This window comes from Periophthalmus magnuspinnatus, chromosome 1, assembly GCF_009829125.3.
Source record: "Periophthalmus magnuspinnatus isolate fPerMag1 chromosome 1, fPerMag1.2.pri, whole genome shotgun sequence".
NCBI lineage: Eukaryota > Metazoa > Chordata > Actinopteri > Gobiiformes > Gobiidae > Periophthalmus > Periophthalmus magnuspinnatus.
In genome coordinates, this window is record NC_047126.1 from 27,760,681 (window position 1) to 27,785,660 (window position 24,980).

General features: G+C 38.3%; 3 protein-coding genes across 5 annotated transcripts in view; all 3 read right to left on the reverse strand.

The window, feature by feature from the left end:
- spag5 (sperm associated antigen 5) overlaps positions 1–15,833 on the reverse strand; it is a 19,178-nt gene extending 3,345 nt beyond the window's left edge. Inside the window, exons 1-19 of one of the 3 annotated variants that reach the window (XM_055225494.1) lie at positions 15,775–15,833; positions 14,705–14,764; positions 13,960–14,091; positions 11,665–13,682; positions 10,368–10,560; positions 9,888–10,004; positions 9,708–9,800; positions 9,497–9,631; positions 8,980–9,099; positions 8,396–8,488; positions 7,695–7,829; positions 6,604–6,697; positions 6,384–6,531; positions 6,256–6,306; positions 5,184–5,358; positions 4,782–4,915; positions 3,645–3,813; positions 3,085–3,181; positions 101–338 (exon numbers count right to left, since the gene is read on the reverse strand). In XM_055225494.1, the coding sequence (XP_055081469.1) occupies positions 101–338; positions 3,085–3,181; positions 3,645–3,813; positions 4,782–4,915; positions 5,184–5,358; positions 6,256–6,306; positions 6,384–6,531; positions 6,604–6,697; positions 7,695–7,829; positions 8,396–8,488; positions 8,980–9,099; positions 9,497–9,631; positions 9,708–9,800; positions 9,888–10,004; positions 10,368–10,560; positions 11,665–13,682; positions 13,960–14,091; positions 14,705–14,743 (4,181 nt within the window). In that variant the 5' untranslated portion in view covers positions 14,744–14,764; positions 15,775–15,833. Of the gene's footprint in view, positions 1–100; positions 339–3,084; positions 3,182–3,644; positions 3,814–4,781; positions 4,916–5,183; positions 5,359–6,255; positions 6,307–6,383; positions 6,532–6,603; positions 6,698–7,694; positions 7,830–8,395; positions 8,489–8,979; positions 9,100–9,496; positions 9,632–9,707; positions 9,801–9,887; positions 10,005–10,367; positions 10,561–11,664; positions 13,683–13,959; positions 14,092–14,704; positions 14,765–15,069; positions 15,092–15,774 lie in introns of those variants that run through there. The other 2 variants (XM_033973529.2, XM_055225503.1) reach the window with 2 other exon arrangements.
- An 889-nt stretch (positions 15,834–16,722) lies between these two features.
- On the reverse strand, positions 16,723–20,533 carry trmo (tRNA methyltransferase O). Its single transcript, XM_033973482.2, has 6 exons — positions 20,353–20,533; positions 19,576–19,721; positions 19,304–19,478; positions 18,611–18,768; positions 17,556–18,047; positions 16,723–17,132 (listed from the first exon to the last, which is right to left on the reverse strand). Exons 1-6 carry the CDS (start codon positions 20,439–20,441, stop codon positions 16,891–16,893), a joined length of 1,302 nt encoding a protein of 433 aa, XP_033829373.1. The 5' UTR covers positions 20,442–20,533; the 3' UTR covers positions 16,723–16,890.
- Positions 20,534–20,882: 349 nt separating this feature from the next.
- On the reverse strand, positions 20,883–22,725 carry hemgn (hemogen). The gene is made up of 4 exons (XM_033973470.2): positions 22,507–22,725; positions 22,322–22,412; positions 21,375–21,835; positions 20,883–21,282 (listed from the first exon to the last, which is right to left on the reverse strand). The coding sequence occupies exons 1-4, from the start codon at positions 22,610–22,612 to the stop codon at positions 21,182–21,184; spliced, it is 759 nt and encodes a 252-aa protein (XP_033829361.1). The 5' UTR covers positions 22,613–22,725; the 3' UTR covers positions 20,883–21,181.
- Positions 22,726–24,980: the final 2,255 nt, after the last annotated feature.

The window sequence follows — 24,980 nt, forward strand, 5'->3', positions numbered from 1 at the left end:
GTTTTATGTTGCACCATAACAAAGAAGCAAGTTTCTAGTTTGTGATTTTGTTCACTGACAATGGCAGTAAGCCCAAAGGGTACACAACAGCAGCACTCACATGGCGTCTTGTCTCTCCTTCAGCAGTGCGTCTTTGCGTTGCTGCTCTGAGACCAGGGTGTTTCTAAGCTCTGTGACCGTGGAGTCCAGCCCGACCAGCAGCTCGGACACACTGCTCTGCTCCTCCGTGTCGCTCTCGGAACGCCGCCCCCTCTTTGGAGTGAATGCTGTGATGCGCGTGAAGGCACTGCTCTCGCTGAAGACCAGGTGAAATGGTACATCTGCTGAATCTGAAGCAGCTGAGAGCAGAAGTGAACCGGTTATAGTAGTGGTTATGCAGTTTTCCATTAATAGCTGAGACTATTGTGGCCCCCCAAAGTCTAAAATTCTCCCTTATAGTCTAAAAAGAATATGGACTAAACATTGGCATAACAAAATCTCACTTGCTCCCTGTATTGGCATTCACATAAAAAGTAACAGTGTTCAAAAAGACTGCTTACAAATGAAATATATAAAAAGTGTTTTTGCCCCCATAGCTTGAACAAAATCTATAGGGAAAAATTGGATTGTGTAGACGTTTAAAAACACACCACAGCCCTTCAGTTTGTTGTAGTAATGGTAGCAGTTGTAGCAATATTAGTAATAGTAGTGGACAACATATTCCACTTTTCCTTATGTATTTAGTATTAAACTACAACTTGGAATATCACTTCACATTTTATAAACCAGAATACAGAGAAAAGATGTACATGTACAGCCATAGTTTATGAGAGATATTTTTCTGACATTACTTGAAGTTGCAGTAACAACTCTCGTGTCCTGCAACAGTAAACAGATTAACAAACCCTCCAGCTCCACTGTCATTAGAACTAATTTCCACATCTACGTGCAATGAGTTTGCAGTATTCTTTAATGACAAGGTTCAGGGCATTAAAATTCCACAACGCAAATAGCTCTAGGTGTTTAGGAAGCTGCTGGGGTGTTGACTCACTTTGCACCTGTAACTGACAAAAGTGTCCAAGAGATTGTCACCAGTCTGAGTTCATCTACATGCTGCCTCAGTGTGTTACCCCTCTAGATTTCTAAAATCTGTGCATAGTTAACATGTCAATTCAATCAGGAACATTCCCAAGAGCTTTGAAAACTGGTTATCAAGCCTCTCCTAAAGAAGAGAAGCAACAATTACCAACCCATCTCAAATCTGCTGTTTTCAAGCAATGTCCTTGAAAAGGTTGTTTACCAACAACTTATTAACTTTCTCCAAATAAACAACTCCTTTGATGTTTTCCAGTCGAGTTTGAGACCCCATCACAGCACTGAGACCGATCTTATCAAGGTGACAAATTACATCCGCCTGAACACTGATACAGGCAAAGTCTCAGTTTTAATCCTGTTAGATCTGAGTTCTGCCTTTGACACTGTGGATCATGAGACTAGAGGACTGGGTGGGCATCTCTGGTACTGCAATAAACTATATAGAAGACAGAGAGTACTTTGTTGAAATTGGAAAGTGTGTCTCAGATAAAATGTCCCTGAGCTAACCCCAGCGGTCAATCCCGGGACCCCTGTTGTTCAATCTCTACATGCTGCTGTTAGGCCAGTTAATACGCAGCAATAATGTGTCCTACCACAACTTTGCAGATGACACTCAGATCTATGTCTCACTGCAGCAGGTGAATATGGACCAGTGGGTTTACTCTGCCACTGCATCCAACAGATCAGTGTGTGGAGGCAAAACAACTTTCTTTAGCTAAACTCAGGCAAGACTGAAGTTGTAGACTTTGGCCCACAGAAACACAAAGTGTCAGCAGTCACCTCCAGTCTCTCTCTCTAAAACCTTCAAATCAGGCTAGAAATCTAGGGGTAATAATGGACTAAGACAAGAACTTTAACAGCCACATCAAATCAATAACATCTGCAGCTTTTTACCATTTAAAAAAAACATTCCAAAAATCAAAGGTAAACTGTCAAAACCAGACTTGGAGAGACTTATCCAAGCATTTATCTCCAGTAGGTTAGACTACTGTAACGGCCTGCTCACTGGCCTCTCCAAACGAGCATTAGGACAGCTGCAGTACATCCAGAAAGCAGCTGCTGGGGTCCTGCCTAGAACTAGGACGTTCTGCACTGGCTCCTTTGGCTCAGAGAATAGACTTTAAAGCAGCTCTGCTAGTGAAAAAGTCTCTCAAAGGCCTAGCACCAAAGTACATTTCCGACATGTTAGCGCCATATGAACCATCTCACACTTTGGGCATCAGCAGGAGGCCGTTCCCTGAAGTCCTCAGAATCAGGACTAAACATGGGGAATCAGCGCTTTATTTTTATGCAGCTAAAACCTAGAATCTTCCTGAAAATGTGAGACAGGCCTCTGCTTTGACAATGTTTAAATCCAGACTCAAAACTGTTCTGTTTAGCTGTGCATGTGACTGAAAGGGTTTTATTCTGCACTGTTCTCCTTTAAGGTTTATTTTATGATGATTATTTGTGATTGTTTATGTCTTGATTTGTTGTAGTGTGGTTTTAATGTCTTTCTATTTCTGTAAAGCAGTTTGAATTACTTTGTGTATGACATGTGCTATACAAATAAACTTGCCTTGCCTACTAATCAGCTTAGAAACTGGTCAAGTGACTTCCTCTTTAAAACTGCAGAAACCAAAAAGTCCTGCATCTTCATAATTGAATTTCATCATATCAAGTTATTATAGTTAAACATTTTATAATTGCAGAGAGTACAGAGCAGTGGGTGGAGAGAAGTGGTAGGTGAAAAAAACAAAACAAAACAAAAAATAAACAGTCATTGGGGATGAAGTCTGAGGACTCAAGCTTCAAATGCAACACAGGATCCTAAGTTTTAACAGTGAATAACATTTGTCACATCAACCACAATTCGAAATGCAGTTTAAATGGTGGTTAAGGAAACAGGTTATACTAGAATCAGTTTGTCTGGCACTGCCCATTACTTATGACCCAATTCAGCAACAGTAAAATCTGAGCCAAACCTTCATCAAGTATTCCCACAATTCACCTGTGTATCCAGTTACTCACCGAGTTTGGGGCTTTCTTCCTGCTCAGTTGTTGGTGCCACCATGACACTGTCCACAGAGGAGCCGGAGATGTTGTGAGGAGATGGCTCATCTGAATGCTATAAAATATAAAAAGGTTAATTTCATATCATAATGAAATCACTTTTAGTTTATATTCTGTTTTATTGATAGATTTGCAGCTGACGTCATCAACATTCTAATGGTTAATGATAACTGATGTAGCTGGATGTATCTGTGAGCTGATTTATGCTGTTCTCTCAAATAACACTAGTCACAAACAAGATAGCATTGGCCACCAGTTTTCCAGTTAGTCACTCATCTTTTTTTTTTTTAATCACCCAAACAGGATCATGAACGCTCCTGAATGTGTTGTTAAAATCCATTTTGTATTTGTTCTTGAGTTTTCAGACTACCATAAAAACTTTTTTGGCAGTTATTGCTAATACGTGCATTGCGTCACCATGGTAACTGCTGAGCATTGCTCCATAGGCATACATGCAGAACTTCCCCAGCGTAATATCAGTGCAAAGTATCAATAAAAACACTGAACCATGTATTCACCTCTTCCTTTATAGAAGCCTGCAGCTCATTGGTCATACTCCTCACAGTGTGGTGCAAAATGGCGATTTCAGTGACGATCTGTTCCAGTTGTTCCTTGTGCTCCATGTGACTGGTGGACAGTTTGGTTCTTACAGATTCCAGCTCTTCTTGTAGGTTCTTGTTTGCATGTCTATAAAAACACATGTGTATTTTCTGTGTGTCACTTTACCTGCTATTTATACGGTTCATACGCTGCATTGCACATAATACTTAGAGCCACCTACTGCTGTGTTTCCCATAGATTTACTTAAGACTATAGAGGCACAAATTATTTTATTTGAATAATTTAATCTTATTCAATGTGTAGAGTGTAAATGTCATTCATTGCCTATATTTAATGTTTATGCAGTCAGTTTTGACCAGTATTGTCTCTTTTATAAGTTTCTGATCACATAATGAGCAACAAAGTCTAATTTTGTTATACCAATAAATAGTTCAGTTTGTTTTTAGACTGTGGAGGGCCAACATAGTCACACATAGTAACATAGTATTAATGGAAATACTATATTGTACCTAATAGTGCAGTAGCCCTTTATTTAATTCTATTTTGGCTTTTACTAAACAACATTATAAGTAAAAGTAAAATCTGTCAACTGGACAAAAAGTTGGCGTGAAGATGTTTCGCTGCTCATCAAGCGTCTTCACTCCTACAACGTTTTTGTCCAGTTTACAGAGTTTACTTTTGGCTTTTACTATGGATCAGATCTGGACGACTGAGAGATTACACAAACAATTTACAGTGTTAAATTTTCTAATATTTATTTATCTTGATTTTGAGTAACTATTTCTAATCTCTTGCTGTTCTTAAACTGTGCATTGCAACACTGGAATTTGTGGGACAAATAAAGGCTTGTCTCTTATATTATTCTATCATACACTGCCTGGCCAAAAAAAAGGTCGCCACCTCGATGGGGACAACGCTATGACCTGGGGCTGCTGCAGTTGGTCAGGTCTAGGTTCAGCAACAGTCTGTGCTCAAAGAATGAGGTCAGCTGACACCTGAATATACTGAATGAGGGTCCAACGAAATATTAGAGTGTGTGACCTTTTTTTTTTTGGCCAGGCAGTGTATAAAGACAGTGGGGGGTCCAGACTTACTGAAGTTGACTGAGTTCTGTGTTCAGGTCTTCACACTGGATGTTCCTCTCCCTCAGACTCTGCAGGTTTTCCCGCAGCATGCGCTCACTCTCCGCCATTTGTTCCCTGCTCAGCTCATTTTCCATTTGCAAAAACTGAAATGCAACACAAATTTGATGTTTCACATTAAGAAGTTTAAGTAATGATAACTATTAACACCATGGCCAAAATAGTGAAATCTTTAATTCACTTGTTTTTACAGTCAAAGTGATTACCATTCCTGTAGTGCATTGGAAGATTTATGGCCTCAAACTCAATGAAGTGAATAAAGAAAAAGCACATTGTCCCTAAATTTCTCATGATTAACCCTTCAGCCACCCTGTTTTGCTCTTTGGTCAGTGTAGGACAATGGGAGCGCCTCACCTCGTTCTCCTCGCGTACTCCCCGGAGCTGGGTGCACATTTCCTGGAGCTGCTGCAGCTGTTGAGCCTGAGCCTCAGAGAGAGCGCACAGCTGAGAGACCTGGTCCTCACTGTGCGCCAGAGCCGCAGACAGATCATTCACACACTGCTCGGACTGGACCAGAGAGGACTCCAATCTGAAGAGGGCATGGAATAAAGGAATTACACTAATGATAACCACACACACTGTATTGTGACCTAATGACAAGACAATTAAACTGACATAACAAACAAGAATTAATGTACATACTAGCAAGGTTTCACATAGGTTTGTTTTACAGCTTCCACATTTAATACGGTCATTATCAATGAGTTTTTGGAGAGAACTAGAAAGTTACAATTCTGGCGTGTCAGTATTTTAATGCACAGGCAAAAAGAAACAAAACTTTACCAGAAAACTGATTGAAAGTATACTTTTAAATTTAGCTTTAAACTTAAGAGCACAGGTTTCCAAAATTTACTGGATCGGTTATTGGTGCCATGGTTAAGCTGATATCCTGGTTAGGACTTTCTTTGGATGTAATAAGAATATTTACATGCTGACTTTGGCTTCCAACGTGTCAGAAAACATTTGAACTTTTATCCTTATGAAGCTGTTTAGTTTAGGATAAATAACAGTTGCAATATCTGGTATGGGCAGATACTTGAAGTCAAAGTATTGATATCATATTGGAACATAAAAAACCTAGATTGGTACATTCATCGTCATTACTTCAAAATTCAATACTGCAAATTATTACAGCCGTAATATGAAATTACAGAAATTATGAGCTTGTTTAATTGCCTAAACTTTTGAAAATATGTTTATAAAAGGTGTTTACAGACATTTAATTGTTTTAAACCATATTATGGTAAATACATGGAAATTTACATGTAAACTACTCCATCTTTGTGTGGAAGGCTTTTTAAAAATATTTTTATTTAAGACTATTCACTCAAGTTCAACAATTGAAATATTATCTTTTGTAGCCTTCATCTCGACTTATCTCAACTCTATTTATTCAACTTATAACTTTTTTTTAATAGTTACTTACTCTTGAACCCTGTCTTTGGCTTGCTTTATGTCCGTCCATGACTGCTGCAACCTAAAAAAAGACAACATTTGTAATTACTACACATAGTTAAGCAATGCATCTACGGAAAAAAAAGCTTGAATTCAGACTTTGTAGTTTCGGAAACGAGAGCCTGTTCCAAAAACGTGTACGATGCCAAAGTGGAGGACACAGTGGCCGACAGCTCGGTGGCCTTTCTGTCCAGCTGAGCCCGCTCCTCATCACTCTCACTCAGCTTTTGGCGCAACACTCCCATCTCTAAAACAAACAAAGATTATAAATGTAAAAAAGATTCAACACTGCCTCAGAGGTCAACTTAATATGCTTTACCTGATGTCAGAATTGTCACTTGTAGATTCAAATCACTGATCTGTTGCTGTGCAGTTTGGAGATTGTGGAGTGCCTCGTTTAGCTCCTCTTCAGTCTAAGACATATTTTAAAGAGGAGGTATTAATTACGAGCACATGACATGTTCAGATCACCATGAAATAATAATAATAGTCAAACATAACATTTAACCCTCCCTCCTTACTGTACATCGCATCAGGTTTGTGAAGTTGTAGTGTATTGTTATTTGTAGTGAATTGCTGTGGGGGAGCATGGGTGAAGTAGGCTTGTGGGCTGAGCTTTGAATATGACTGTACAGCGTAACGAGGATTCAAATAGGCCCCTAAATTACGTAAGCTATGCATGTATGACATCTAAAACCTCTTCAGGCCTGTTTTTGAAGGTTATGAAATGTAGTAATTATTAAAAAATACTGTCACATGCTTAGTGAGGAGTAGGGATGGGACGGTATGACCATGACCAAAAATATCGTGGTATCTTGGTATAAGGCGGAAATGCATATTTTATAAAATGCTAAACAATGCACTGCTTTGTTGTGACAGATCAGAGCTGATCAAGTTGCCTGGATAACAAGAGCTTTTTTGTTATAAAAGTTCTAAAAAAAAGTCAGTGTTGTCCAGGGAAAATATTATTAATGAAGGATGTAGGGGCATTTAGGGCATTATAAAGAATGTTTTTGCACTAGTGTTGTTATGATACCAATATTTCAAATTTGATTTTGATAATCAGAATAGACTTGTTTTGTGTTTTTTGATTATCGTGGAATCAGAATCGCCATTGAAAATCATATTCTGTTGTCTAAATAAAGTTGTTACTCAACATTAAATCTCTTTTATATTCCAATGTGTCCTTATATCTGTGCAGTCTCAGTCCAGTCGGTTCCACAGTGGTCCATGGGTGTATACTAGTCTGTGTGTCTTATACTTGTTCTGATGCAGCTCATTCTAAAGCTATTCAGGAAAGATGAATTTCTGTCCATTGAATGCGTCTTTTTTATTATCGATACCTGCGGAAATGAGTATCTAGTTTCGATACTAGTTTTGTGATACTTTTGACAACCCTATTTTGCACACCTGTTGTTTATCATGTACGGCTTGGTCCCTCTCAGCGATCTGCTCGTCCCGCTCTCTCAGAGCAGTGTCTGCCTTCTTGTTCAGGCTCTGAAGCATCGGGGTGCACTTCTGCAGCAGGCCCCTCACGGCGAAGAGCTGTTAAAAGGTTACAGCACAATTAAGAGCTTGTAAATCTAGAGGTTGAACTACTGATACTTTGCAGTGACATCATGCTGGGGGTGTACAGCATTTATATCTATGATGGAATGTTCAGCAGTAACCGTGATGACACAATGCACAGATAAGCAAACACTTCCAAAAGAGATTTAAGATCTTAAAAATGAAGAAAGAAAATACAAAATGGATTTAAACAACACATTCCCAGGAGCCTGTAATCAGTACGTGTTTATGATCCTGTTTGATGTGTTTTTGGTTTTTAACAAAAGGCGACTGTGACCAACTGAAAAACTGTTGGCAAATGCTAGCTAGCTTGTGGCTTTCATGTGTAAGATACTTGTTTAACAGCACAAATAACCAACTACTCAGCTCTTTTTGGTCAAATTGAGTTAAAATAAAGCTCAGATTAAAGTTTAACAGACCCTCAAACAGAGCAGTGCCTACAGATATCATCACACCCCCAGGGAATGTTGTTGACATCAGCTGCAAAGTATGAATGAGTGGGCACATAAAAACAATCAGGTTGTTATTTTAATATGACTTGCCTCTTTTGCCAGACTGGACTGTTCGTCTGTGGTTTTACACAGAAGCACTGAAGCAGAGTTCAGTGTTTCAGAATAAGCCTTATTCAGTGAAACCTGGAAAAACATGTTCCCCAAAAACAGCAGGTCAAGACCTTCAGTATGTGTGTAAACATTTCAAACAATGGCTTTTAATGAAACAACCCTGTACACATTAAACTGCCTTGTATGAATTAACTGTATTATGTAAATAGTGTATGGATGTGGTAACTGATACTGAACGGGACTAGTTTTACTAATCGATTGACTGAGTGATTGTTGTCATAAATATAATGATACAATTGGTCCAGGGACTGTGCCAGGCCATAGCAAAACTGCAAACCTCTTTTGTGTAAGTCCAATTTTTTATGTGCACTGTCCCTGATAAGTAAGGTTTGTTAGTTTATTTGCTTAACTATTTCAAAAGGGAAACAAGTGGCATTCCTAACAATTCACAAGGCCTAAAAAAGCAAATACATTTTCCCAAATGCAGTACCTTCAATATATTCTAAAGCATTATTAAATCATGATTTGTCTGCTCACTATGGGCTGTTGCAAAGTTCTGGTACCTGTTCTGGGTGAGCTTTTCGCAGAGCAGACAACAGTTCTTGCTGTGATCCCACACATTTCTCCAGCTCAGAGATTTCAGTGGAACAGTGTTTTCTCAGCTGGCCCATCACACTGTAGGCCTTTAGGAGAGAAAGACAGAAAAGGCTTATTAGAAAAAGTAACAGTGTGGTATTAAAACAACCTCGTTATAGCTGGGCAGCCTGATTAATCAACTAAAAATGGAGTGTGACTAAAACTCCCAAAACTATTATGCATCTCTATGTATCAGTGCATGCCAAAACAAATATTTATGCCAAAAGAAAACAACAACTAGAAAACGATGTATATATAAAGATCATTAATTTAATCTGTATTTATAAATATAAATACCAAAAAAATGCCAACTCTTCAGCTCACTCACCAACTTCTCCTGTTTGGTATTGTCCCATATAAATCTTCATAATCAATTCTAAATAAAATGATTAATCGACTAAGCGGCTAAAGGCCTACAGCCTACAGGCCTTGCTAACAACTTACAGTGTCCTTAGCAGAGAATGCTTCCTCCATCTTTGTACGCATGTCCTCTCTGTCCTGGAGAGCATCTTTGACCTTCTGTATCATTCTCACTTGAGATTCCCTCGACTTCCCCACCAGTGACTTCATCTGAGCGTACTGTACACAAAGAAAGTCAAAAATAAAAAGGGAAAAGAAATACAGCCATGTACAATTTTCATGCATGAATACATACATTTGAAACAAGGCTATTATGGTCTTCTGTAACAACATCTCCAATCCGTTTCATTTGACGTAGAGCTGCTTCAGTATCATGGGTTAGCACATTCTGTTTTTAAAAAAAAACACAGAAATAAGTTTATTCAAAATTTAGTTTAAAAGTTTGGTTTAGTTTGATTTGTTGTTTTTTTCTTACCATATTTGTCTTCACATTCTGCATGTACTGAATGAGATTTTGTAGTGAACTGGCATCCATCTCTAACTCTGTAATTCTGTTCAGAGCTTCCAAATACAGGTGTCTGTTCATTGAAGTCTACAAACATGTCACACCACATTGTTAAGAAAATATACACTGATGAGCGTTAAGCCATGTTAGAATGCCAATATTATGCCATTTTCTAATCTATGTTAGAATGTTGTTCAAAAACATACCCGGAGTTGTGTTTTGTTAAATTGTTTCATTTCATTTCATTTGAGTAACTCTTCATTATTAGTCTGTCTACATCTCCAAAGCTCAAAATGCTCTGTTCCACCTTGTGATGTCATGAAGCACTAGTTTACAAGTTAACAGCTCATTTTACCATTTGTTCAGTAGAGACTGACTGAAATGAACCAAATGATTCTTGTGGAGGTGTATGTTTTTGATACAGTCCCAAGCTCGCTGTAGAGGTGTTACCTGACTGAGTTCTGTATGCTCTGTCTGTACTGCTCTCTCCCGGAGCTCTGACGGGGCAGCTCCAGCAGGGGGCAGTGTGTGCGCTCGAGCTGCCGCCAGCTGCTGCACCAAAGCCTCCACAATGATCATGGTGGACAGTAACCTTTGCTCCAACTCAGGCCTGTGGACGTCCTCCAGACTGCCCATAGGTACACTAAAAATGATAAAATTTAAAGATTACAACATGATTCAAGTTTAAATCATAATATTAAAGGGACAATGTGATACTCAAATGTGTTAAAATTGTTGTTAATTGTAAAAATGAAATATTGACCTAAAATTATAACAATAATTGTGCATTTGTTAATCAAACTGTTCAAAACTTAACCAGAACCAAATTAGAATTTGAATTAGATGAACACTTTTAAGTCTCAACACATTAAAGGTGTACTATGTAAGTTATCTGTGGTTCACCACCTGCTTGTTTCCATGATGGTCTTATTGCTTTGCCTGGAATGTTCCACAGTATGGCATTCACTTTTGTCTCACATTTATTGAAATATAGGGGTTTTTATTGTTCAAAAATACCTTGAAAAATATCCATTCTTACTGTGAAACATTCCAGGCAAAGCAAGAACATCTCCAGACAAGCAAGTAGCAGACCCTCCACCAGAAACGTCACACAGTGCATCTTTAATTTTAAATTCTGGATCTGAATTAATTGATAAATGACCTCAACATAATTGCTGTATTGATACTTTGCGGTGACATCATGCTGGGGGCGTTCTACATGCATCTCTATCGTGGAATGCTCAGCCATTACCATGGAGACACCATGCATAGATTAGCAAACACTATCAAAAAAGTTAAGAGTGTAAAAACTAAACTAACACATTTTCAGGAGTCTGATCAATACGAGTGTTCATGGTGGTTGATCATTTTTACGTTTTGATTTTTAACAAAAATTTGGGTGTGACTACCTGAAAAACTAGCTAGCTGATGCTAGCTAGCTTGTGACTGTAATTTTTTATTTATTTTTTTATGTGTGAGAGACTTGTTTAGCAGCACAAATAATCTCTTGTTGTAGAGATAAAGTAAGGCTTTAATCTGAGCTTTGTTAGCTCCTCAGGTCAGATTGAATTAAAACAGTCTCTAACAGAGCAGTGCCTCTAGTTATCATCACACCCCCAGGGAATGTTAATGAGATCAGCTGCAAAGTATCACTACTGTATTTACTAGTTACTTGCTATATGGATATTGTGACAATAATTTTCCAACATATTATACAGCCCTATTTTTAACTGTGGCTGTTACTTACTTCCAGAGGAGCGGGTCCGTCAAAGTACCCTGATCTTCAACAGAGATGCTTCTTTTTCTCTCAAACTGTCCGGATGTATTGATGCTATGAGTGACCATTTTCATTGGACTTGTGCCCACACAGACATCGCAGTGTTCGGCTTGGGGCGGAGGGGAGGCGGGAGCTGGTACATGAACAGGACCCATCTTTCCTGAAGCCAACATGAGAAATTCTGCCATTTGTCGAAGCTGCTGCTGCAGTGGACCTTCCGGTATCACAGGGACATCCAGAACTGGCTTATCAACTCTAGGCTGTGCAGGAGAAACATCTTCATTCATTTCCATCGCTACGCACGGCTGAGATCTGTGAACCAGCTCAGTTGAATTGAACAGAGGACGTGGCATTGGACTGTCAAGGTGCTCTTGCCATAAATCAGCATGGTCAACATCAATGGGACGCGCAACAGATTTATGCTGTGACGGTGCGCAATCATCCGTGACAATCTGATCTATACCCAGTTCCTTTTGAGCCTGCTTACAAGCTAGGGAGGCTCTACGGACTATTGGAGTGAGGAATTTCAACTGGAGGGGGGTGCACTCGGAGATGGCCTTGAAAACATCGGGAAGGGTTTCAGCTTGTGGTTGTTTGGTAGATACAGGAGGAACATTGGCAGACAAACCAAGAGCACTGTCGGTTGTATCGCAGCCCTGACTTGGAGGAACACTGGAGTGGACTTGGGATTCACTTTTTGAACTATTCATCTCTTCAACCTCAGGATTAGGGCTAGATGTAGCCGATATGGTCTCGTGGTGGCTTTCAAGGGATGAGGGTTGTGACAAAGCTATAGAAGTGAGATCAAGGTGTGATTTTTCTTGTGTAGGCTCTTGGCCATTTTCAGATTGACTAGTGTTTAATAATGGAGATGCATCTTCTGGCAATTTTTTTGAAATATTCATCGCTTCATTATCCAGATAAGCATTAGATGTAGCTGATATGGTCTTGTGGTGGCTGTCATGGGATGAGGGTTGTGACAAAGCTATGGAACTAAGATCAAGGTGTGATTTTTCTTGCGTAGGCTGTTGGCCATTTTCAGATTGACTAGTGTTTAATAATGGAGACGCATCTTCTGGCAATGAGGCATCCACGATTTCGTCTTTTATTAGGCTTACCTGTAATGTGTCGTTTTCTTCAATGTGATTATCAGTTTGTTTTAATATGCCATTGGTATCCAGTTGCTCTTGGCAAGATTGCCCCTCAGATACAAAAGAAGCTGCCTTGATGCTTGCGTTATAACTTTCATTATCCAGCTTAGAGTTAATCAGAGAAACATCTTTGTAATCGGCGTCTTTCTCCGTCTGGTCTTTCTCATTCAAAACTTCATGAGCACTTGGCTCATTTAAGACATGAAAATCCACTGCTCCTGTATCACAGTAGGGGTGCTCTATATGATCAACTTCCTCTGTGAAAAGGTTTGAATGTGTTCTCTCATTGTAAGACTCTGCATCACCCCTGCTCTGGCCAGCTGGTAAAGGAATGGTTTGGTCATCAAGATGAATAGAGTCTGTGATTTCGATCTCCCCTCCCGTACAGTTTAGGGATTTCAAGGTTATGTCAGCAACTGCGTCAATTGGGTTGTATCGTAGAACTTCATCTGTGCTGATTACAGATGCCATACTAGTTTCCCTCTTGCAGTAAAGGTGGTCTGTTTTTTCTTCTTCGGTGTTACAGTCATTAGTGACATCGAAGATATTACTTGAATCAAGAGTCTGTCCATGTTGTGGATATTCACTAAGCCCGTTTTCAGGCAAAGCAATACTGTCATCAGATTTTTCAACAAGCTCATCTGAAATTTCCACATTCCCACCATCGCACTCATAAGACTTTAATATTACATCACTAGAATTAAAAGTATGTTCAATGTCCAGCTCTTCAGTGCTGTAAGAGGTATGCTCAAAATGCTCCTTGCTGGACTGGGCTGTCATACCGTCAGTACTATTAACAGGGGCATTCTTCAGTGCGTCATCAAGTGCAACAATTACCTGGTAAACATAACAAAAAATAAAAACATTGTATTGCAATAATGATATTCTTGCAAGCATAGATAAAGAAATGTTTTTTTAATTATTTTGTTTACTAATTAACTGTCTCAAAACAAAAACTTGAGAGACTAAACCAAGACCAAACAGAGTCTAATGTAGGACTTAATGAGGAAAATCATTAATAAAATCTCCCTTTTGTTCAATTTTACAATATAGATATTGCTGCGATATTGTGCAGCCCTAATAAAAAATAAAAATGAAAATATAATTACCCCACCTTGGCATGTTTTACTGGTTCTGAACTGACAATGGGTTTTGGGGGGACATTAGAGGATTCTGTTGAGGGATGAAGAATTTCATTTTGTAGACTTCTCAAAGGAGTACGTCCTCCACTTCTGGTGAAAGACTGCTATGACACAGATCAGACATAAAATGTTGTGAAACCTCAGTCCTCTACACTGAGTAATCTTTTCATTATGAGAGACTCTGCTTAAAGCACTTTTTAGTGTTTCCCATTTATTGTGAAGAGTGATGGTTTCCCATAGAGCTCCTGCACCCACGTGACTGAATTTGACAAGGACGCCATATTGGCAGTGGCAAATTAGCAGTAATGAATGGCACCAAGTGGTTTCGGAGTTTTATTGTTTTAAAATTAAATCATATGAATGAACCATCAATCTGGAGCTTTGCAAAACTCGTAAAAGGCTCAGGCTTTCCTCTACACTTGACAATGTGAACATCCTGGTGCGTAACAATAATCCACAATCTCTGAAACTCTGATAGTTTGTTAATTGCAGTCGACACCGTTAGTTTGTATGGGCATTCTCAGCCAGTATGGGGTTTGGAGGTGCATGCTAGGAAAGATTATACATAACATGCCTTTTTGATTAGTAGAGGCAATAACTCACATGATATTGAATTATGCAAATTAGGATTGCCTGTGCTGCCATAGTACCATTGTATCAGTATAAACCTATGTGAAAAACTACTGCGTTTGAAACTGGACCAGTAAAAATACTTACCAAGGCATCTCCACCAGAACTAGACAGTCGGAATGACATTCTTGTTTTCTATTCACCAGCCTAAAGAATAAAATAAAACAAATATAATGATCCATACATACAGTGTCTGTCTTTCTGATAAAAAAACTGTTCCAATTGGTAAATTTGTGAAGATTTAGAGAAGCCTGTGACCTGAGCTTACAAATATGTCTCAAGTTAATGTTAAGCAATTTCAATCTAATTCATACCCTTTAGTGAAAATACTACTGAAATAAGTCTAGTTAGTCAACAGAGGTGTTTAATGCCAGCATAAATAATACAACCATGAAACCTAGCTACCAGAATGATGATTACTCATTAGTAAACGTTAATTTAAAACTGTTTACTCATTTGTTAATCAGGAAACTGGCAGAAACCATATGGGATACTTTCAGAAACAGTATAAAATTTAGATTCATAATTATTCATTGTCAACATAGGAGTTTGATGGCAATCATAAATAATACAACCATTGAAAGTGACTTTAGACCAAGGCCAACTCATACTACATCATTAAGAGTAGTTAGCCGATATAAAGACCATTTACCTTTTTGTTAATCAGAAAACTGTCAGAAACCACATGGGATACTAAAAGCAGAATAAACACAGTGAAATATAAACTATGGTGACCACCCATAGTCTAAAAATAATCTGGACTATATTGGCATAACAAAATTCAACTTTGTTATGGATTTTATTATAATAAACTTATAAAAGAGACTACAATGGTCACTTACTGCCTACATGTTTAAAGTTTATATATGTAGGCAGTAAGTGACATTTACACTCTACAAATTGGATGAGATTAAATTATTCAAATAAAAATGACTTGTATCACCATAATCTAAACCAAATATATGAGAAACACTGTAAAAATCTGATTACCTCCAATAATTATTGATACCCTAATGAGCCCTGTGTCAACATAGACGTTTGATGGAAGCATAAATAATACAGTGTTATTAAGTTATAAAAGTAACGTTAGTTTCTAGACTAAGGTCATATTAGCTGTCACGTTATTGCTAAACGATGTTAATATAAAGTCAGTTTACCTTATCGTTAATGAGGAAACTGCCAGAAACCATGAGATGCTTTTAGACGCAGTATAAACAGTGACACTAGCATACTGTGGATGCTAACCGCGTTGCTTTGATTCAAAACACAAATCTCTTCGCTCTGATTGGTCCACCTCACTTCTTCTACAAACCTCATCGTATCATTACGGCACAATGCTCGCTCTACTGCCCCCTTCTGGAGTCCGCTTCAGTGTTTCATGTTATATATTTTATCACATTAATTACTATATCGACTTCAGTACATGATAGACAAAACAATCATATTTTGGGGGGGTCAGTATTTATCGTGGATACATTTTCTTTGCACTTATGGGAACATTTTGGTTATTTTTGAGTACTACAATGAGATTTGTGCTGTATTGAATTGTAAACTTTTGTGACTCGTATAGATCCTAATTAACTACTTAAGTGTTGTATTCTGTTATTTATTTATTACTGCTCATATTTTAAATAATGTTATACAGATGGAATGATTTGTGTGATAATTCTGCTTTATGGTTTGTTTCAGTACTATCGTTTATCTTTTATATTTAATTCAATAATAAATCGCACTTCAATTTTTATTATGAGTAGACTGTGACTAGAGTATTGTATTAGAGTTCTATGTCTAAATTAACCAAAACACAAGGTAAAGTTTTTATTTGCATTAATCTAGAAAACTTCAACTCACTCTAATAGGTTAATTAATCAATTTGTTGTATGTCGAACCATATCACTGAAGCAAGTTCCTAGTTTGTAAATTCCCCTTACTAAGAATAATAATAAAGAATAGTAATATAACTTTTTGTGATTATCAAAACCCATCCCAGAGAAACACCCGATGGATGTATGCCTGTGCCTCTACATATTTTTACATTCAAGTGCTAAACTATAAATGTAATGCAATTGCTTTAAATGACAAACATTTCCCTGAACAAGTAAATACATAAAAATATATCTTTATTGGAGGCAAAATGCAATAAACCATCCAGTTTCATCAGATAACTTTTTTCAACATAATTAACATTTTTAATTAGAATTTTTTTATGGCACAAGCACATTTTTTGCTCATTTTCACTCTGAGCTCTTACGAGGCATTTTAGTTGCTTCTAGTCAGTCTTTTGCTACTTCAGTGAGCTGCTGAACTGGTCGAATTTGTAAAACCTCTGCAAAATTCTGTCCAAACCAGCAAGTGACATCAGCCGTGTCCAGTGTGAAGTAGAACAGTTTGTCTGTGCAGCGCCCCCTCCTGTACACAGAGCGCGGGTCAGCAGACAGCACACCCCGGATGGCAGCTATGGCCTCCTCTGTACTACGGAGAAACTTGAACTTGGGTCCCTCCCTTTCATTACATCCTGAATTAAAATAGAGTTAGAAAATGATTAGTGTCAACATCAGTTCATTTGTAAAAACTTACACATTATATATGTTTTATATTTGTCTGGACTGTAGGGCACATAATCTATTGGTAATTATGACATTTTATATTTTACCGCTAATGTTAATAATGAGCTAAGTTAGTCTTGTTATGTAATTGTAATGTAATGTGTATTTTTAATGAGTGTTTGCCTGCCCAGGGACTGCAGATGGAAAGTAACAGTAGCTCAATCTGGTACAGTTAAATCTTTTCTTTTGGAAGATTTAATGAATGTGTACAAGGTCCCTGACAAATAAAGAATAAACTAAACCAAACTAAACTATTTAAAATGGACTATGAGTTTCAGATTTAGGTAAAAAGTGATATTATTTAGACATTGAGGCTAGTAGTATTTTTTTACCTGCTGGAAGAAATTGTGCAAGCTCTTTTTCAGCATGAGTAGTGAAGCGCACCTCCAGACTCGAAACAGGGGGATCCCTGATCCAACTGGCTATGGTGCTGTAAGCTTCTTCTCCATAACAAGGCCTCTCTAATGAAGACTCAGATGGATTTTTTTCAGAGTTGGGAACCTTATTCTTCTCTTGTAAACTAATGTCACTTTGACTCACATAGGCCTTGACATCCTCCAGTGCACTTTGTAAATGAGTAAAGGGATCATTGTTATTTGCTCCATCAACAAGATGATCACATTCTAATTTCTGTCGCTTTGTATCGGTTGTAATATCTTCATTTTCCAACTCCACATCTGTCAGTTCTGTATGTGGACAGTCTTCATTCTGCCCTCCAGTTTCTGCTCTGGAGTGAATGGAGTCGTAATCGGGAATGTAAGGTTTGATGTCCAGTACAGGGGTCCCATCAATCATGTCAATGTCTGACAGATAAACCGTATCACCTGAAGAAGGAGAACACACAGGTGGTCAAATTTAGGTCCTACAGATACAATTTTAGGTCCGACATTACATTACATTTTTTAGCTCTAAGCCATGTTGGAATGGTGTTTCCTCACCAAAAACATACCCGGGCTTGTGTTTTGTTTGATCCACACATGGTTGAGTATTGTTTATTTTTAGTCTGTCTACATCTCCAAATCTCAAAATGCTTGTGAGCTTCTGATATCATGAAGCGGTGGTTTTCCAGTTAACGGCTCCTTTTACCTTTTGTTCAGTTGAAATTGGCAGTTCCAAGGTTGAAATGATCCAAATGATTCTAGTGAAAGTGTATGGAGTTTAAAAATGCAGTGGAGCACTCTATTACCACATGACATTACTAAGTGGAAAAAAGTGTTTTCAGTTTGAGAGAAGATATGTAGGATTTGTGTGTTAAACATGTGTGAATGAAACAAAACACGCATGTTTTTGATGAGGAAACATTAAAACAGATCAGAAAATAGCACAATATGGGCTCTTTAAGGTAAGTGTCAAAGTGCTTTATGAACCTGAACACTTGAATACTGACCTTGCACTTTATCCAGCTTAGCTAACGTTAAGCCTAAAGCATTGGGTCGATGCGGACTGCGCGTTGAGTACACTCCAACCTTTTTACCATTGAGTCTTGGAGGCTTTACTTTGGCTTTAGCAGATAGGTGACCGTTTTTATGGAAGACAAAAATGATCCTAGAGACAAAAAGATAATTACTGGTAATTGAACAAATGATAACAATTTCATACCTACAAAGTAGAGCTTAGGCCCATCACAGTTAGAACTATACCGACTTATAGCTCAATACATGACATTTTTGGGTGTCAATATTTGTTCTTATCATGTGTACTAGATGGTATATTTCGGCATATTTTGGTGATTTTTCTACATCACAATATTTGAGATGTAGAAGGTTGAATTATTAATTTCTATGACTCATTATAGACACAAACTAATTACTTAAGTGTTCAGTTATTTTTTTTTTTTTATAAAAGCTCATATTTTTTAACAATATTGTACATTTAGAATACTTTTTGGGGATAATTCTGCTTTGGTTTATTGTCTATATTTACTTCAGTAATATTTCACTTCAAAATGTGTTATCGAGACAGGCCTAGTTGTGCTCGTATACCTGGACCTGCATGTAATACATTTTAAAATGTATGCTAAAAGTCCAAATGACAAGTTCAATCCAATGCATAAAGACAAACAGAAAAGTAGCATTAGTACCAGACATGAGAGTATTGCTCTAGTCCCACCAAAGCATGTTCGGGGTTGTTGAAGACTCTGTGCTCAATGCGCAGCTCAGCCCTGGATGGACCGCAGATGGTGGGCTGCCTGGGCGTCCCATTCTTTGCAGAGAAACAGGAGCTGAGGTAACCGATGGGAACAGTCTGGATGACACCTTGAGCGTTAGGAAACATGAATGAAGAGATTATATAGAAATGTTATTATGTGCTAATTATTAAGTGCTAAAGACACTTTTATAACTTTGTAATTACCTTGTTCCAGTGCACTCACTGGGGATGCTGAGATGTTTGTTTGGGTGTGAGCTTTACAAAGCTCCTTTAGATCAATGTTTGACACAGTGGACTGTAAAGATACTATATGTTTGCGATGGGCTCTTGTTGCACTGTCCAGCGTCTCCCTTGGATAAATAAATAACAAATTAAGGGTGAACGATTTAATTGAATTATGAAACAAAACCCCAATGTCTTGTCATGCAAAATATAAATTGTTGCTTTAATGGCATCCCAACTTCTCACTATACGAACTAATGATGGACATAAATAACTGTCCAGCATGTCCCGTCTGCTCAGAGCACAGTGTCCAGCATGTCCCGTCTGCTCAGAGCACAGTGTCTCACATGTCCCGTCTGCTCAGAGCAGTGTCTCACATGTCCCGTCTGCTCAGAGCACAGTGTCTCACATGTCCCGTCTGCTCAGAGCACAGTGTCTCACATGTCCCGTCTGCTCAGAGCAGTGTCTCACATGTCCCGTCTGCTCAGAGCACAGTGTCTCACATGTCCCGTCTGCTCATAGCAGTGTCTTACATGTCCCGTCTGCTCATAGCAGTGTCTACATGTCCCGTCTGCTCAGAGCAGTGTCTCACATGTCCCGTCTGCTCATAGCAATGTCTTACATGTCCCGTCTGCTCATAGCAGTGTCTCAGCTGTCCCGTCTGCTCAGAGCACAGTGTCTCACATGTCCCGTCTGCTCAGAGCACAATGTCTTACATGTCCTGTCTTAGCTCTTAGCATTAGGCTAATGCGGCCGTACCTTAGGTTCTTGATTTCTTTTCTCATCACAGAAACCTGTTGGTTGAGTTTCTGGAGCTTTTCCTGACACGTGTCGCTCTGGTGGCTCATGTTTTATATGAGAGAGGATGAACTGTGTAAGTATGTGTCTCTTCTGCGCTGCTCACGGCCAAACACGAGTTAAAGGTAAACTGTGCAGATGCGGAAGTCCGTGCTGTTTTAGCCAATCAGAAGCAGCACGTGGGACAACAGGACAAGGCTCCACTGCCTCCACTGTTTGAGCCTGGACAGTCTGTGTGGAAGAGTCTGACTAAACCTACAAAAACAAACTTGCACAACTATGAGGTGTGCAAGTAATAAATATGTGACAGAGCCACAGGCTGCTGACATGTTTACAGCAGCAGATGGCGCTAAAAGCTTTTAACTAGGACTACTAAGGTTAGCTTTAAAAGTGTCTGTTCTAATATAGTTCTAATAGTCATAATTATAATGAATTAATTATGTCATCATTATATAAATTAATGCTAGACACAAACAATACAATACAAATATGATTATAAATATAAGCATGCAGGGCACTTTATTTAGTTAATCAAAGATAACTTTTTAACAACTATGTTTTCATAATTAATCATGAGCTATTAAACAAAAGCAACCAAAATAAAAGAGCCTTTTTAATATATGAAACAAAAAGTCAAGACAAACCTAGAATAAATAAATCAAAAGGTTTGTATAAAATCCATATTTAAATAAGCAAAGCAGTAGTCAGCATCAACGTAAATATCAAAGTGGTGTTCACATGGATATTATCAGACATTCTTTACAAAAGTAACTTTAAAAAGAAAAGTGAATTAAAATGAATTTCCTGGCACATATTCCTGTTGAGGTGCAGGTGGGGATGACAATGTGGGGTGTGAGAGAAATGTAGGTTCTACTGGTTCCCCACTGCAACCTGGAAAACATAATGAGAAATGTATGGAGTCATGATTGTGGACAAAGGGAATATGTACATGTTTATATAATAATTATATTTTCTCTCAGTACCTTCATCAGCTTGTTGGTCCTGTGATGGACAAAGGTCTTCCTCCTCGTCAGGACCCAAGTCTTCAATCAGAACCTGGTCTAGTGCAGGCTTACTTTGTGGCTCTGTGTACATGGGTCCTTGGATGACTGGGAGCAATGGAACAGAAGCAGAGGCTGCAGTCGGGGCATCATCTTGGACCGAAATGGGAGGTATGTCCACAGCGGGACCTAAGGCAGTGACAGGAGCTTGGGGTGTTGGTTTAAGTTCTTCAAAGACAGCCCCAGTAGCATCAGAAACTTGTGCTTCCAGAGAGACTGGTGTTTGGATCAGGACAGCCTCTGTCACTAATGCCGGGGCATCCTGATCCAGAATACTTTCATTCTTTGAATCACCGATCACGTTTGGTTCTGTTTTCCGCGGTCTTCCTCTTCTCCTACCTCTTTTGGCCCCACTCCTCCCTCTTTTCTGTGGACTCTCCGTCCTACACAGTTGCAAACACACTTATTTAGATTTAGCTTTGGTCTGATACTTGGCATTAGTGCAAAGTCTTTGACCTAGTACTGAGGCATCAACACAGACACCACAGTGACCTTTGGTTTGCTCTTGCCTCATGTTCAATATAAACTAGAGTGCAGATAAGCAGAGGTCTGATAATGTCCTTACCAGACAATGTACTGCTCTAAACAAGCAACATGTATTACACTGTATTTACTTTCATACACAGAAATATATTGCATTTGGAAATGCAAGTAATACATTTGCTCTGTATGTGTTTGTATATATTCTGACATATAAATTAAATGAATAAAACACACACACGTACTTACATATTATATATCTATATATATAGATATATAATATGTAAGTACGTGTGTGTGTTTTATCTTATTCATTTAATTTATTTAAACAAGCTTGAATCATTGGTAAATAAGTCACAGCAACACACTGCAACAGTATAGTAACTTACCCAAAATCCCATTCATCAGTCTCCTTCTCCTCTGCTTCAGCTTTTCTCTTCTTGAGAAGGTCCCTGTCCCGCAACCGGCGCCTGAAGTCACCTTTAAATTAAAATGATTTTAGACCTGGAAATACAGTTGTCATTTTGTATTTTATAATGATGTGTTTTGCATCACAGGCCCATGTTGTCTTTACCTTGGTCATTTTGTTTTTTATATTCCAGTTCTTGCTGATCCTCTTGAAATGGTTCTTTCTGTGGTTCTGGTTGTTGTTCTTCCAGTAGTTCTTGCTGCACCTCCATCCTGAGTCCCGCGATGAATGAATTCAAATCATTGAAGGCGGGCTAGCACCAAACTGGACAGAATAACTTGCGGTTACTCTGGTGTTATTCCCACCCCTAAATGAATTATCTGGTTAACCATTACCGTAGCACTGGGAGAGTTCTTGGCGCTTTTGCTCTTATCATGTTTGTAAAGCTGCAGGAGTTGGCACAGGGCTTGCAGACTAAACCATAGAACTGAGCGCCAATGCAGGGCATACTATTTGGAATAATAGATTACTAAACACTATTGATTCTACACTTTATATTTGATGTGTAGAAACTAGTATTATTTTAGTTAAATATGAGTAATGTCTATTTTTTATGACATTACTAACCCAAAATACATTTCAATTCTGTACATTACACAGCTGAAGTGCTAGAACTAAGGAATCTCTCTGTGTGCTTCTAGTTTGGACAGACCCATCTTATCTCTGAGTGGGACTGTGGCTCAGTTGGGGTGTGTTTTCTCAATCTTCTCACACCACATTGAGTCTGTGTGAGCTTTAAGAGCAAAAGGTGTAAATAAACTTAAAGGGGCACTATGCAACATTTCTGGGTATGCCACCTGTTTGTCTCCATTGAGATAAAATTGCTTTGCCTGGAATGTTCCGTAGTATCACATTTAAATAAAAAATATTTTTCATTTCACATGTTTTCATTGCTCAAAAATACAAGGAGAAATGAGCATTCAGATCCAACCTGTAAACTTCCATGGTGGGTATTACCTGCCGTTTCCATGGAGATGCTGCGGAACATTCCAGTCAAAGCAGTGACAGCTCCATGGAGGCAAACAGATGGTGGGCTCTCCACCAGAAAAATTACATAATGCACCTTTAAAGCCACAGTAGCCTAACTTAACTTTTAGTAAAAATTAGATAAATAAAAAATAGACTAAAATACAAGAATGTCTTTTTTTTTCATTCTGGTTTTGTTTATTGCACTTGTGTCCTTACTGTGAACGGGCTTGCATCTCCACAAACCTGACCCTTATTTGAACTGAAGGAGAGCCTCCTCCTGCTTGTTATTTATGTTGTTCCTTTGACTATAATATTCCACACTATGGCATAAAAATCCCATCTCCATGGAGAATGAAGTTCCAAGTTTTTAGAAAGTTACTGCATGAGGCTATGTTCACTGCTTTAACTGTTATGTCACATGTGCTTTTGTATAAGGGTTCAAATTGAACTATTATGCTAATCAATTTATCTGGCCTTCATTTTCCTCTATTAGGCACGATTAGTTTTTAGATTGCGGTTAATTATTTTTAACTAAATAAAAAAAGGTTTCTAAAATCACTTATTCTTGTGTCGTTGAGCTTGTTCTGAGCCTATGAAACCTTTTCTCTCACGTGACCTGCTTTGAGTCCAGATAACAACTTTTCGATCAGCTGCTATTAATCGATAAGCCGACGATTATTACAATTATCAAGTTGTTGTAATTAATTTATAAACTTAGTTCTCTGTTAATAATTGAGCTGTTATTGTAGTGTAGTCAATAGTAAATGGCAGGTTTGTTTTCTTTTCCATTTAAACGTGATGATGGGTTAATTCTCCCAGTGGGCTGTTGCACTAATGGCTCAATCTTCTGTGCTCAAATATAATGTATACACTGCCACCCTTTGGCGTACAGGCCAAACTACACATTATGTTTACTTTTAATGTTCTTCTCAAATGTGCAGATTTTTATTTTCTTTAATTTAGCTACTACTATGATAATAGCTTACCTTAATTTGACTGTTTACGTACCATATAGTGTAGCCTAGAGAATAGGACAAAGTGTTCTGATCATAAACTCATTTAATTTTGACATAGACTACACAAAGGCTGATGGCTGAAGATTAATGAACATATCATTTTGGTTAAAGTCTCTTAAACCTGTTTTGGTAAACGAAATAGTAAGTACGCCTATAGAAGAGTTGTGGTCTCAGGAAGTAGTAGAAAGGGTGGGGGTTACCCCTCACATGTAGCCTACAATGCTCCCTTTACTGCAAACCAAATATACCCCTCCTTTTTAGGAATGTGTTCGAATAGGATTTAGTGCTTTGAATGAGTATAAAAAGGGACGACACACTTACAAAACATACACTTTATTGAATTAAATGCACCATAAACACAACAGTAGTCGGTGGAACAGCGTGCTCTAAACTTGGGTGTATCTGTGAGAGCAGAGCATTTGAAGACTACGCGTCGACGCCGGAGAGCTGGATACGTGTACTTACTTAAACACGACACAAGAGTAAATACATGACATGCAGTAAACATGAATATACTTCTTAGCCGCAGCCACGGTTCAACTTACGAAACAGTCAAGTAGAGAAGATAAACAAAGTTCACACTGTGGCCTAGTT